This window comes from Stegastes partitus, unplaced genomic scaffold, assembly GCF_000690725.1.
Source record: "Stegastes partitus isolate 25-593 unplaced genomic scaffold, Stegastes_partitus-1.0.2 Scaffold96, whole genome shotgun sequence".
Classification (NCBI taxonomy): Eukaryota; Metazoa; Chordata; class Actinopteri; family Pomacentridae; genus Stegastes; species Stegastes partitus.
In genome coordinates this window covers 711,395-726,187 of record NW_007577827.1, presented here as the reverse complement: position 1 = coordinate 726,187, position 14,793 = coordinate 711,395, and the positions used below count along the sequence as shown (strand labels likewise).

Here is a 14,793-nt window from a genome sequence, read left to right as displayed (position 1 = left end):
AAAATTTTACATAAAGCTTATTTAATTCTGTCTTACACTGGGAACTTATTTGCATGTCTTTGGGGGATATAATACATTAATACTTTATGTCATAGATTCCATTTCGATGGAATAATTTCGAAACAGTGCCATCTTACTGGAGGGTATTTCCATGGATACTAATGGATAGCTAATGGATATGAATAACCTAAATAAGATTTTTAAGATTTAAACTGAAACTCTGAATGAACAACAATGAACAACAACAGCCATCTATTATGCATAAGGTAGATTTAAAAAATGATTACTAGAGATTTAATCTTTAATTAGTAACAGTGCTGGTGATGTTAAATGGCTCAGTGTAGTTGGTGTCAGTGGCTCATATCCAACTCCAGTTCCAATCTAACCGCGTTGAAATAATATTAAATTACAACAAGAGCATTACATAATGACACGCACTCACGCATGAAGTTTAAGTGTGGAATGCTATCAAGATAGTGCCTTACAAAGAAATCCAGGCTCCCCGGATGATGATGTCAAATGTCAGATTCGCTCACAAAAAACAATTTCCTATCAAAAGGTCATATCAGCACAAAATCCATTCTCAAATATCACAGCGCATTGCCAGCATGCACTTGCAGCCTTGAGAGCTCAGACTCTCTTCTTTGAGAGGGCCAGACATTTGGAAAAGAAAATAAACATGTGATTTCAAAAGGATTGAAAGATTAAGATTTAAAAAAAGAAAAAGAAAAAAACTTGCAAAGTCTAGAATAATGTCCAGAGTAGAAATAACAGTGTGGACAGGGGAGGAGGATGAGTGAGTCAATGCTAAAAATCAAAAGCAGGCAGTTCAGAAATCATATATATTTGCTTTTGTGGTAAACATTCCTGTGTAGCTTCGGTCCCTTAGGCAAAGAACACAATAATATCATAAGTTAAAACAATATACATATGTATATACACACACACAGAAATCAATGTGTGCATGATCCATAACAGCAATGCCAAATTAGTCGAATACCCATTTAGTTGTTTGTATAACTAAATAAACTCTAATTTCCATTTGTGACCCCAGCGGTGACATGAGCAAACACACTCAGACTAAAACTCTTTCGGATCCATACATTAGCTTGATTATAGTTGCGTGCTTCTCTGCATTTACATTCTGTATTCCAACCTAATAGTTTTCCTGGAGTCAGAGCCCGAGAGTGGTGGAGGCAGGGCGAGGGTCAAAGAAGGGAGGGGAGCAGTGCTGGGGGAGGATGTGGGTGGGTGAGGTGGAGAGGAGTCTGCAGGGTGAGTCACCATCGCTGCCTAGTACTGGATTCAAAACCTCTTCCTTCACCTCTCTCCTCCAGGGTGCGAAGCAGGAGGGGGAAGGCGAACTCCTGGCAAGGTGCTTTAAGATATCAATCTCAGTTGTGCTACTGATGCCAGAAAAGAAAACTTCTTAGGATGGATCAGAGCTATATGTTGTCCAGCTTAAAATTCTCACAATCACCTACAACGTACATGAATACAGACATAAACCTGTTATTTCAACATCCAATATCCCCTTTCAGGATAAACTATAATACCCGTGGAGACCACTTAATGTTAAAGTGCAGAATTTTACTTTTAAATGAACATTAACTACATTCGAGCTTTGGCCAAATGAGCTCAGACAATGCTGATTAAGCCTATCAATGATTAAGCCCGTTCTGTATTTCGCAGTATAGTGGAGTTACAGGTCTTGTTTCTTTGGTTGGTAGCGATGCATTTTATGTGAATCTGCAGTGATTTCTTGGCGCTAAAGAGGAAAACAACTGCACTGACACGGATGGGGTACAATACAGGAACTAGGAGTATGGACTCCACATAAAAACTGGGTCTTCAAAAGAAAGCGACCAACAGCAAGGAATGCATCATAAGCACACATCAATGGTGTTTGTGTAATTACTCTTATTGCCAGAAGGGGTCCATTATTTCAATTTATGACCAAATACTAATCCGGTGATCAACTGTCTTTGCATTTAGTGCTAATTAGCAAATGTTAGCATGTTAACGTGCTAAGCTAAGATAGGCCCTGTTAAAAATCAGTGTATCACTTCTGCCATTGTGGGCATGTTAGCATTCTGACATTAGCACTCACAGAACGCCCTACTGTTGCTGTATACTCAGTCTTGTTCAGACATTAAACTAGTATCCGTGGACCTTTAAAACCAGAACAAAACTGTTCATGTTTTGGTGTCTTCGTCCAATATCATTCCACACTATTATATTATTGCATTCCCTATTTGCTGCAGTCCTGATAGGGCTGAATGATTTGGCGAAAATATATAATTAGTATTTTTTTCTGACAGACATTGTGATTGGACTTGCAATATAGTTCTTTTAAAAGTCAGGTTTAAGTTTAATATTCAGTGTGCAATAGATTTATAGCATGATAGAGCATGACCACATTAGATACTATCAAGTGTCACACAAGGAAATGGCATTAATTTGAAAATCACTCACATTTTAACCCCTGGGTCAGACATACTGCATAATGTATATCCAAAAAATGCAGACTTTTAAATTTGCTAAATGCGCTGTCTCAAAGAGCAATTTAAATTCAAAAACAATTGTTCAGTCCTGTGTCCTGACCTTCAACAACTGTTCGTACTGATTTTCCCAGTGAACTTGCAAGTGTGATTTTATTCTGTGCTATATTTATTCACTCGATTAGCACAATCTCTGTATTTCTAGAATAGCGTATTTTGGTGGCTGCTTTTCAAAAGCTGTTTTTTTCAAAAGCACAACACTTTTCTTTTACATGATTAAGTGATTTATTGGTTTAATCATTATGCCACACACATTGCTGTCATCAGTTTAGTGGATTTCCACCGTTTTTTGCCTTTCTTTTTTAACGTATCAAGAAACAAAGGTGCAGCAAAGTCTTAACTAAAGCAGTGTTTTTAAAAGTTCAAGGCACACGCCAACCAGCAGTCACTGGACTTTTAGAACTGTTAAACAACGTAGGATCTTAGAATTGTGTGAAAATATTTTTCCAACAGACTACATTAAATTTGTCATGCATTCAAACATCAGCACAAAACACTCTCATATCAGTCGTCAACACTACTGACGGACATCCAGCCCTCAAACAGAACGTTATTGTCAAATAAAGACTCAGTACTCGACAGTAGATTATGATACCATTCTTATTTCCCTTGCTGATATGAAATAGAGCACACAGATCTAACCTTATTGCTAAAATCAGTGCTGCAGCAGTGTTTTAGCCAGAATGCATCACTTCCACAGAAATAGAGCACAATAAAGAAGCATATTGTGTCACTGTCTGAGCTGTTTAACTAGTTCTCTTTGGAGTCTACACATCATTACCGAGGCCTTTTTCTTATCAAGCTGTGCTGTCTTATGAAAAATTCCATTCTGAAAGCCAAAAAAAAAAAAAATCCTTGTTTAACCCTCCCCTTCATCTACAGCTCTTTGCCATTACTGAAGTGGATTTATTAGATGAAATCCTTTAGGGATTGCAGCTCTCTCTGCAGTCACTAGTTAATGTCTATTTCATGGAGGGGGGAACATGCCGTCCTGATAGATTGTTCGCCGAGTGCAGATGGAAGAAACAGAAACAGAAAAAGAAAATGTTTCGGTTTTGAGACCGACTGGCCATCTACTAACCGGTCTAATGTGGTGTTAAATAGCTTGTTGCAACTACTGACACTGTTTTGCAGGCTGCAGGGCGTGTATGAGCATAGCAGGGAGATGCTACATGTCTAATGTGGAATACGAAAGTTACACACATACAAACACACACACACACGCTACAAAGTTATACTCAACCTTCGGCCACTGCAGTATGCAGCATGATGAATAGCTACAGAGTTAGCTATACTTCCAGTAAAGCAGATGTGTAGTGCGCGCGCATGTGTGTGTGTGTGTGTGTGTGTGTGTGTGTGTAGAGCCAAGGGAGCGAGGCGAAGTAGGCCAGCATGAATATAAAATCACCCCTGCCAGGCAATGATGTGAGCTACAAGAAGGAAGAGAGCACTGTGTGTATTTTTTGTGTGCATGTGTGTGTTTGTGTGTGTTGCCGGAGAAAAAAAAAAATGTGCAGATGAAGGTGTAGGAGACTAAAGCAAAGGTTTGTAGGAACACTCATTTATCAACTCTCTGGGATGTTGGGGGCACACACTCACCAGCGCACAAACACCAGGTAATTCAAACAAAGCAGCTTGTTATAATTTGGAGATTACCGCATTGTAGGGGTGCCAGACAAAAAACACGCGCACATGCACACAAACAGATGCATACAAAGCAACAACTGAGTCTCAGCAGTGGATTCTGATCCAAATGCTGTGTATGAAGACGCCATAGAAATTATACCCATATGGCCCCCACCTTCCACCCCCCTCCCTTGCACACACAGACAATGCACACATTTTTTGGGGGGGAAAAAAAAAAAAAACAGAAACCCACAAAAGGCAGACACAATAGCATGAACCAGCCAGACACAATAGTGTTGGAGCACAGAAAAAGAGAACAAGAACGATCAAGAACACAAGCTTCTCGTGGCCCTTACATGAAAGTGCACAAATGAATTATTTACTAGGTTTGCGAAAAATAACAGAAAATAGATTCATCAAATAATACTTTCATAACAAATTCATCATTTTGGTTGCTGAATAAAAAATAACAACAGCCAGTTATAGCTTTACAAACGTGCTTGTTTGTCTTTGGCTTCCATCATTATATAATTGAGCATTTTTCAACGTTCACTGTTGGACAAAGCAAAACAATTTCTTAGGGTTCACGCAACATTTTCATTTTGTTTCTTTAGACTTTCTATGCAGTAAATTTTGACTCCGTATTTCAAGTTTTTATTTCAAAGAGCAATCTCAGAATTATTCATTTTGGATGTAAAATCCCTGAGGAAACTCAACAAAAGACATTCATATTACAAGGTGAAAATTACCTGCATGTAAAATGTCAAGCTCCGGCATTTATAATTTCTCCAGCGTCAGAGTTTAATGACTACACTGACAACTATTTGAACCCCACATGGAGAATAACCGTCTTCCTCCAACTATATTCTCATCAGCCCTCACCGCCTCGGGCCCTGTGAAGTAGTGGAAGGCCGCCATTGTCAATAAGAATTTTTTCTTAATTACTTGCCTGGTTACAAAAAAAGGTTAAATTAAAAATTCAACTGAATTTAACCTAACCTTTTCACATTAAAATATCGCTGCACTTACCTAAAATCAATAATACTTAAACGAGTGAATGTGATTATTACAACTTCAGTCTGAAAATAATTAAGATTGATGGTAAAAGCCTTAAAGCTTATATTATACAAAGCAAAGAGAATGTCAATGTTGGATTTAACGGTAATTAAATTCTACCACAGAGCAGAAGGTGATGATGAGGAATTGCCGTCCTTGTCAAATTCATGTGTGCTTCATAATTTTGACTCCTGTAGCATTTAAGTGCAATTTATTTTATCATAGACAATTTGTGCACCAGCTGGATTTTTTCAGCACTATTACAAAAGATTCATTGTGTTTCAAAGAGGTCAAAAAAACAACACAAAATAGCCGATTTAAAGCTTCAGGAAGTCACTGCAGCTATTGCACTACTCGCAATTCATTTCTGTCACTTTCTCTTTTGGTGAAAGCAGCAGCTGGGCCTAAGATCCTTATGTCATCTCCCCCCTGTCCTCCTCTCCCACTTCCTACCTCCACACTGACAAAAGCCTATAGCTACAGTAAGACGTGATGGCAGACATATGGTTAACAGCAAATTGTCTCCCACCAGACTTTCTTAGCTCAAAATGAGGAAAAGATGAGTAGAAGGAGAAAGTATGTGCGGGGAGTAGGAACCAGAGAGGGATGGCAGCGCAGACAGCTCCATTACCTCCACACAATAGGGATCATCCACATTCATCCACCAGCCGCTTCACCCAGCCAGAGTCAGGGAGCGAGGGACCAGATTACACTGAGGGGTTAGGAGGATGGATGTGCTTAGAGAAGATAAAGAATGGAGAGATGGAGGAAGCGACAGGAAGCTAACAAAACGTGTCGTTAAGCAAGGATGGGACAATTTTTTTCCGTGTTCCTCCGATTCCCAGAAGGTGCCCTCACCCCCAAAATCTTACATGGCTTATCCTGGGAAAAATCCAGGCGTCTGGAAATAGCAGCTAACAAAGGATGAGGAGGAATTTAGCGAAAGTGAAGTGGGATTGAGGTGCTCTAAGACGTGGTGAGGTGAACGGTTTAGCCCGGATGCCTCATACGCACGCATACAAATCAGGCCGGTGAGAGTCTGACACAAATCGTGTTATCAAGTCAAAAAGACTGAAACTGAAATGATAATGAAGCCAGGAGGAATCAGCATTACAACTTAAAAAGATTCATTTGGCTTGGAAGCAGATCCCAGTAAGAGGATTTGGGAGTGAAAGGGTTTGTGGTTTACGGGACAATTTGACGTTTATATTTTTAATTGGGTATCTTCTTTCCCCAGATATTTGTCAGACTGCGGAAAGGTTTTCCGAATTTGTCCAGCACGCCTCGGAAGATCGGAAGCTGCAACTGCCGACCTTGCTTCCACAGAGCTAACCATGCTAACAAGCTAATCCTACAGAGCGACATGTGAGTGATGAAGAAAAATGGCCAATTAAAACTCCAAATGTCAAGGTATGTCTAACAGGATTTGTGCTTTGTACAGAGACTGTGCAAACTCCGCCGTGCACTCGGGACTCCTACTGTATTTCACTGCTGTATCACTGCGTGCAGAGGAGAGGGGAGAGCTGTGATACCCACGGTGTGATGAGGCACCACAGGGGGGCTGGAATTCATCAGACCCCGACGGAACACCATACAGCCGGACCGGTGTTACACTCAGGAAGAAAAGAACACCTGAAGGACAATCACAGACTTTTCAATATTCCCCTCTGAAACTCTCTGAGTGCTTCTCATCATTTCGTTATCTTTAGTTCACCACCTTTCTCCCTTCGTCGCTCTCTCTAGAAGCAGAGAGCATCCTTCTCACATCATCTCCTTCCTCCCGTCTTTCACGCTCTCTGTGGCTCACGCAGGGGTCAGGACAACCCAGCTGTGTGATAGATCGCAAAGTCACTCATGACCTTGCAGCAGAAGCCACACCCTCCGTCCTCCGGCTCGTCGTACATGCACACACCCACGTAAGTGTGTGTGTGTGTGTGTGAGAGACAGAGAGGGACAAACAGGAACAGAGTGTGTGTGTGTGTGTGCGTGTGTGTGTTCATGCAGTTAAAGCGGCAGGTCACCGCATGTAAAAACATTTAGTTTTCTCCCTCGGGTCAGGACCGGCACTGTTGTCACCGTTAGCCAACGTTGCTCACTGGCAGTGGACCCCAGGCACAAACTGACTAAGCTCCTCTGCAGCATTACAGCGGCTAATCTTTTCCCAAAAATAACCCCCAAATATCATCTGGCAGAAGACCGCAAAACACTTGGTGAAGAAACAAAATGTGCATCCTCCTTCTGGGACACTTTTGTGTTGAAATTTCAGGATTTCTCCAGACACGTTTTGAAAGTCCTTGCAGGCCGGCCTCACCGCTCAGCAACCATTTTGGTAACTCCCCCAGTGCAGTTATTTTGGGTTAACTAGAGTAAATGAATGGGGAGAGAGCAATAATACAGTGCAATGCCGTCTAAAGAATCAACACTCAAATCTAATAAAAAAAACACTAGTTTTCTAAAAATTTCCCCCCAAAATAACACTATAAATAAATGATTTTTTCCTCATAATCTATGCACCGACTGTATTTGAGCAAGGTTTCATGATACCAGCTTCATTTACAGCTCAATCCCTGGTGCTGTGACGTGACCAGCATCTCTGACGTGACACAATCAACATACATGGCTCTTAACAACTGCCATGCTAATTCGCATTATGGATCAGAAAATTCTTATTTACCATAAAGTCACTGTTCATCTGCACATGCTCACAGTATCAAGACAGCATGTTTCCTGGTTCGGCTCTTATAAAGTAAATAATTAGCTTTTTATGGTGAAGAGTTGAACATGTGTCATACAACTGCCATCTTTAACGGTGTGGAATTCATCAATAGATTTCTTTTCAGAATTCTTTAGGTGGTTTGTCCTGATAACGTCTCTGACTTGTCTTCTCTTTGCTGCAGGATTAGCCGAAGCAGAATGTCTGCAGCTCTTCTTTACAAAAATGAACGTAGAAATTAGTTCAAAAATAACTAATTTTACACTTCAGAGTTGAAACAATAATTCAATTAATTGGTTAGCTGATTAACAGAAAAAAAAAACTAGCAACTATTTTCATATTTATTCTTTTTTTTCAAGTTGCAGCTCCTCAGTTGTGGAGATTTGTAGCTGTTTCTCTTAAGCAACAGTAGAATTCATATTTTTATTGGACTGTTTTTTATTAAACTAACCCTCATCTTAAAAAAGACATTTTAAAATTGCGATGCACAATGTTTGATTCATTGTTTTTGTCATTTTAAGGAGATTACACAAGTACTTCTAACATGCTATCTATATCCACAAAGTAAAAATGGGTAGGATGTAGCATTTAAACATAAAACAGGTAACAGTAGGTGAATAAAACCAGGGAGACTGCAACTAACTGCTATTTTCATAAGCTATCTGGACATTATTTTTGCGATTAAGCTAACTGTCTTTACGTCTCTAAAATTTGTAAAAAAATTAAATTAAATTAAAAAATAGTATCAAAAATTAAGATTACAATTTTTTAGAGCACAAGATGATGTCTTCAAATCTCACATTTATTATAGTCTGATTTTATTGACAAGTCCCTCACACTAATGTACGCATTCCAGTGTCATATATGACAAGAAATAATAAAATCCTTACATCTGACAAGTGTAAACATTCATTGTTTGCATTTTTCACATGGGGAAAAAAGGATTAAGAAGATCAACCCTACATCCAAGTGTCAGAAACACCACAATTATAATACTACAAAGCTGCCATCACCACTGATTTGAAAACTAGAAGGGCACTCAGAGAGTGCATCCTCCGCTGAGGGCAATGCCCTATCTCACAATCTTAAATGAAGTGGTCTGGATCAAAATTTAATGAAGTCCTCCTGTGCACATGCTCCACCTCGCCACCAAAGTTCATGAAATTCAGCTAGTTAGTTTCTGTGCAATCTCGCTGACAAACAAACGGCACTATCATTGTAATGTTTACCACATTTGCTGGGTTTTTCTCTCCAATGTAATGCTCCATGGTCTTCACCTGACTGTGAAGTGCATGGAGGCAGCATAGTGAATTAGTGCTATATAAATAACACTGAACTGAATTAAAAGTACTGCATTTAGAACCTATAATTGTGTGCTATAGCTACAATAAAAATACTGTAAAAAATAATAGTTGTTTGGAAATAACACTATATTCAATGTCAGATATCTGGTAAATCTGAAAATTTTCAAATAACCATCTGTTGTGTTTATGCCAAAGTACATTTCAACCCACGCTCACAAGGCCACACATTATTTATTCGACTATTTAAGTCTATTAGTGGGATGTTTGTTAAGACGCTCATCTGCATGGCTGTGCAAGTGCACGATGACGCATTGCTTTTCGCCTGCATGGCCATGCATGCAGATTACAGTGCTTCAGGGAAATAGTTAGCCTCTGCCCCAAGTCTGCAGCCACAGGGCAAGCTGGATGAACAGTTCAATTAAACTGAGTTCTGTACTGATGTTTCAAACCACCTCAGGGCAAAATGGCATGCCACATAATACGTTTTGAAAACGGGGCGACCTATTCCTTCACAAATCTGCGAGGTAGAAATCAGCATGCCAGCGTCGCTGCACTCCAGACAGTCTGTCAAGCAATGCTGAACACATGACAAAACACAGAAACACTCTCTTTTCTAACGCTACCCTCATTTTTCCTCATCTTACTTGAACTTTTTCTGGTATCATTCAGAAAAGAGGAGAGAAAAAAAAATCAGCAGTTCGAGTGTGTGTCTATTCATGGTTCAATGTCAAAATATGCACACCTGATGTGTGTGTTTTGGGTCTGTGTGTGTCAGACTCAATGTGTTGTGCTGACTCTGGCTCTGCTGGCAGTGGACTCCGTATCAGGTGACCTTGGTGATTGTGGAGTGTGTGGACAAGGATAATGAGACGTTTGCTAACAGAGACTCGGTGGGACCACTAAAGGGGCTCCAGTGGAGATTGACACTGCCGGATGATATCACATCTGACCAAGGGGGATGATGCACGAGGGAATAAAAGGCAATGTGCAGGCATGAAGACCAAGAGTGCGTCACCTATCATTTTCTACACCAGACAAACTCACCGTTTTGATCCCAAAAAAGCATTACAACCAGATAAAGCTGCCTATAAATAAGCACAGCTGGTGCTGTACTTGGGCAAAGGGACTGACAAGTACTGCCTGTAGATGCATTTGAAATATATGTCTCAGTTCTTCAAAGAAAGAATAAGAAACGACAGTAGGGTTCAGACAGACAAGTCACATGTCAGCTCTTTTCCTTCTGTCAGCAAACACTGCTCCTCACCTGGTTCCCCCCCCAGTAACCAACAGCACAGCACAAATAAGCAGAGGTTGAGGTAGAAGTAACTGCACATTCACTGGAAACATTTGAGGTTTCAATCCACAGAACCAACAGTGCAGTGAGGAAAAAGAAAGCAATGCCTCCTAAGGGGATGACACAAGCAGTAAATGGGGCCCATCACCACACCATAAAGCATCCTGTCCTGCAGACTGACATGTGTAATGGTGATATCCAACCTTTTTTGACCACAAAGTAGAGCATCACAAATTGAATACATCCAGGTCAACCAACGAGAGATTTTGTTGTCTGGTTTTATCCAAGGCCTGAACATCTAAAACGGCTCAGTAATTCTCAAGGAAAAAAAAAAAATCAAAGATTAAAGGAATATCTGAAAAAACAAATCTGCTTCTGCTCTCCTGCCCCATTAATCATCTCATGACCCCTCAGATTTATCTCACAGCCCCATGGAAGGGCCTAAACTCCCGGGCTGAGAACCGCTCATCTGTAACGTTTGCATTAGCCGTTTTGATGCACATCCCGACATGTACGGACTGGTGACAAATTAAAAAACTGAATAAATGAGAAGAGAAACATCACAGATGCATCTACACAGGGATCACTGAAGTATAAAAATTGTATGAATCACATGCTACGGCCTTCGGAGCCAAATCTCAATCCACTTCAACTCCTATGGGAGATTTGAGAATAAATTCGCCCATCTGTACATGAATCAACCCTATACGCTGATATGGCTGCACTAGTGCGCACCTTGCTCTCTATTTCTGTCCTTGTTGTTGCCGTCTAGTGCAGAAAAAATATTAGCATGTAATAGGAGGCAGAAAGACAAAGGAGAAGCATGAGAGAGATAGAGACAAGCGCTGTGACAGAGTGCTGGGAGAGAAGTCCGGAAGTGGAAAGCAACACCAGGTGGTCGAGCGTCTGGATGCAGGCAGTCAAAGAGCAGTGTTGCCTTGACAACTGTGATGCCTTGTTGATGATAATAGCTGAGCACCTCACCGCCAGCACCCCACACAATTAATGTACGTGTGCACGGCACGTACTGTATGTGGCGTGTTTCATTTTATTTTTTAAAAAATACTGTTATTTCAGTATTTCAAATAATGATCTGCCCCATGTTCTGGACTACACAAGGCAGCAATGCAGCACTCTGGCCCAAGTTGATTTCAGTTGTTATCTCGCTCCTTTTCTTTTCTTTCATTCTATAGCTCATCTCCAGCCAAAGGCCAGCGTCGGGCCGTATAGAACAGAGAGCATATCTGATAGAGCAGACAAGCCATCTGTTCACCCAAGCCGCAGTGGGATCTGATCAATACGGCCGCGGTGGACGGAGAATGTGTCGGCTGTGGTCTCCCACATTGACTGGAATAATGGATCAGCTTTTGGGTCACAGTGGACTCATTGTACCAGCAGCATGACCACTGAGGTTTCCTGCCTCCACACCTCTTTGTTTCAACTCTTTTAATTAAGGAGCTGGGCAGCAGAATTCCCTAACAGGCTTAGCTATTGGCAGCCTTGCAACCAGAACTGATTGTTCAATTCAGGATTTAGCAAGTAAAGCTTTGTATGACCAGCGCATACTGCTTTAATTCGCCGGGCCTTTATGTGTTAATGCATCTGACCAACATCCACAAATAAACATGTCGGCCTAAAAGCAGGTATTTACATAAAACACCGTAGAGTGCATTTCAGTTGAATGCTCTGATGAGCTTTCACTGATCTGATGTGGGCCAATCCAGAGTCCTCTCCTCTTCCGCTGCATCAGCTGGTGATTTCTGAGCACATAGCCACTGCAGCATCCTACAACCTCCTCCTCCTCCTCCTCCATTCTCTCTTCTCCTCCCCCACCCTCCCTCAACCCCTCTCTCCACCTGCTTTTAAATGCATGGCGCTGCCCTGCCAAGCCAGTCTATGCAGGCAGAATCACTCCTCTCCGTCCCTCCCGAGTGGAGGAGGAGGAGGCGGAGGAGGAGGCCATGAAGCAGGATGGATGGTTATCGGCCTGTGCGACCCGGGGGGTTGTACCAGAAGGAGACAAGGTTGGAGTGAGCCAGCAAAGCCCCTCCGCTCTTCCGTGTACTACCGATAATCGATTGGGAGATGAGAGGCAACCTGAATCAGGATGGCTCACCGGTCTGACTCTGAGGAAAATGGTTTAGCCCAACAGTAGGCTGTCCTGCTTCAAGCATCCACTGAGTAAATAGGCCACTGGCAACATGAAGCCCTGAAATAGTCCAGAAAAACACTGCACTGAAATCAGGTTAAATACCACCTCTATATTATTCTACCTCTTCCTCATAAGAAAAAAAAAACATCAGATGATCAGAGCCCCCCTTTTCTTAGCAGATATGGAATATCATGCAGTACACGCCATCGCCTGATGCATGGAGAAAGGAAAACAGCCAACACACACGTCCTATATCCTCCTAAGTCTTCTGGACCTGTGCATTTTGCTCATCTGTTTCGTAACGTTACACACCAGTCATGTCAAACCCCCCCTCCTCCTCCAGCTGGATTAAATCCTCTGGATGTGTTGTGTAGGGGGGTAGGCCCAGCATCGCCAACACAACCTCCGATGTGGAGGGGCAAAAGATGAGAGGAGGAGGAGGAGGGGGGTGGTAACGTATATCTGCTCCATAAATAATCGCGGTTTGAAGCACAGTAATATAAAGCACTAACCGCTTCAAAGCCACCTATACATCACTCCTTTGCGCACAGGATGCAGGGCCCAGCCTCCAACAATAGGCCTGTGCATAATTTGGAGCCATTCTCATACACACACATATGTCGATGGGTAGCATTAATGCTAGTCGGCCTTTGTCCGCGTTGGATCACCGTGTTTCCGTGCTTGACAGACGTGCATACCTGCGTGATTTGGCTCTTTAGGAAAACCAAATGTTTCCGATTTGGGAGTTTCGTTGTTGTGCGCAACGTTGTGACCGCTCGCCGTTGGTTGCAAACTGCCTATGCATCACTTCAGGGTACATATCGGGGTCAGGAGAATAACCTGCATACTGCCACAGTGTGACTCTGAACGTCTTTCGCTCGTTTACACCGCAAACGGGTCGTTTAGTCAACAATGGCTGGTGGTCAGTCTACCCTCACTGCCTTGGTGGGGTCACATGCTTCATTCAGCTTTATTTATTCCCCCAACACGCAGCATCGCTCCCTTTTCATCTACAGACAATGTAAAAACAAACAACACATCCATGTTCCGAACAAACAAATGACATCATCCCCTGAAAGCCACACAACCAGGGGAGAGAAGCATCGTAAATAAAACATAGCGGGTTAGGGCGCAGTGATTCTACTCTGTTCTATGGCTTCCTCTCTGTTTCCCAACACTGCGTGGTCCCACTTCCACTCACCAGGTTCAGCACCGTCTCCACGATGTCCCTGTTGCTAACCTCCCCGACCTGGATCAGGCCGACCAGCACGGCGAATTTCATCTGGATATTCCTGATCGGCACGGCGGGGTTGATCACCCCGGCCGGGAGAACCATAGAGCCGGCTGCAGACACCATCCTTTCCCCGGTGGAGCCGGAGCCAGCGCCCGCGGCGACCTGCTGCTGCTGCTGCTGCTGCTGCTGCAGCGCGGAGGAGCCCGGCGGAGGATGGGGGTCTCGGTCTGTGTCCGTGAGCGAAGAAGCAGAGCCCGGTGGTGCTGAAGCCGGCTTCTCGCTCGACATTTCCCCTTCGGAAACAGGGAGGAGAGGAGCGGTCGCCGCTGTCTCTCACACCTGCTCTACAAGCTCGGGCGTCTGCTGCTGCTGCTGCCGCACAAAAACCATCCAACTGCGCAGGAAAAACAAGGGGGGGAAGCGCCGCGTTTAAAAAATCCTCTGAATTCACCCTATCCTCCTGAAAATGTGAAGGGATTCATAGGGCTAGAAAAAAAAGAGGATGGAGGCTTGACAGAACGGTAGCCTACGCTTCTCTCTCTCTCTCTCCTCTCCTCTTTCTGTCTCTCTCATTGGCAGGTTGCAGTCAGTGCGGTCGTCGAGGAGACAGCGCCATGTTGACGCCCCCTGTCTGCGGTAGCGCGCTTTGGCCGCGCATGCGCACCTGGGGGCTTTCTGGGAGGGTGCTGAAGCGGAATAACATGGAGCCATCCATGCATGGGTTCATACAGAGCACAGCAGCTCCTAAACCACTGGATGTTATTGTTTTGCTTTGTTGCCTAATAGATTTTTTTTTAATACTCAGTGGCTGTGAAGGTTCAAATGTGGAAGAATACACAGTTTAAGAGAAAAA

At 42.8% G+C, this 14,793-nt stretch overlaps 1 protein-coding gene across 6 annotated transcripts in view; it reads right to left on the bottom strand.

Annotated features, from left to right (window-relative positions):
* Positions 1–14,228, bottom strand: part of LOC103354097 (neurobeachin) — a 93,050-nt gene extending 78,822 nt beyond the window's left edge. For 4 of the 6 annotated variants that reach the window (XM_008277360.1, XM_008277363.1, XM_008277361.1 and 1 more), the window contains exon 1: positions 13,908–14,228. In XM_008277360.1, coding sequence (XP_008275582.1) covers positions 13,908–14,228 — 321 coding nt within the window. The remainder of the gene's footprint in view (positions 1–13,907) is intronic. The other 2 variants (XM_008277364.1, XM_008277365.1) reach the window with 1 other exon arrangement.
* Positions 14,229–14,793: the final 565 nt, after the last annotated feature.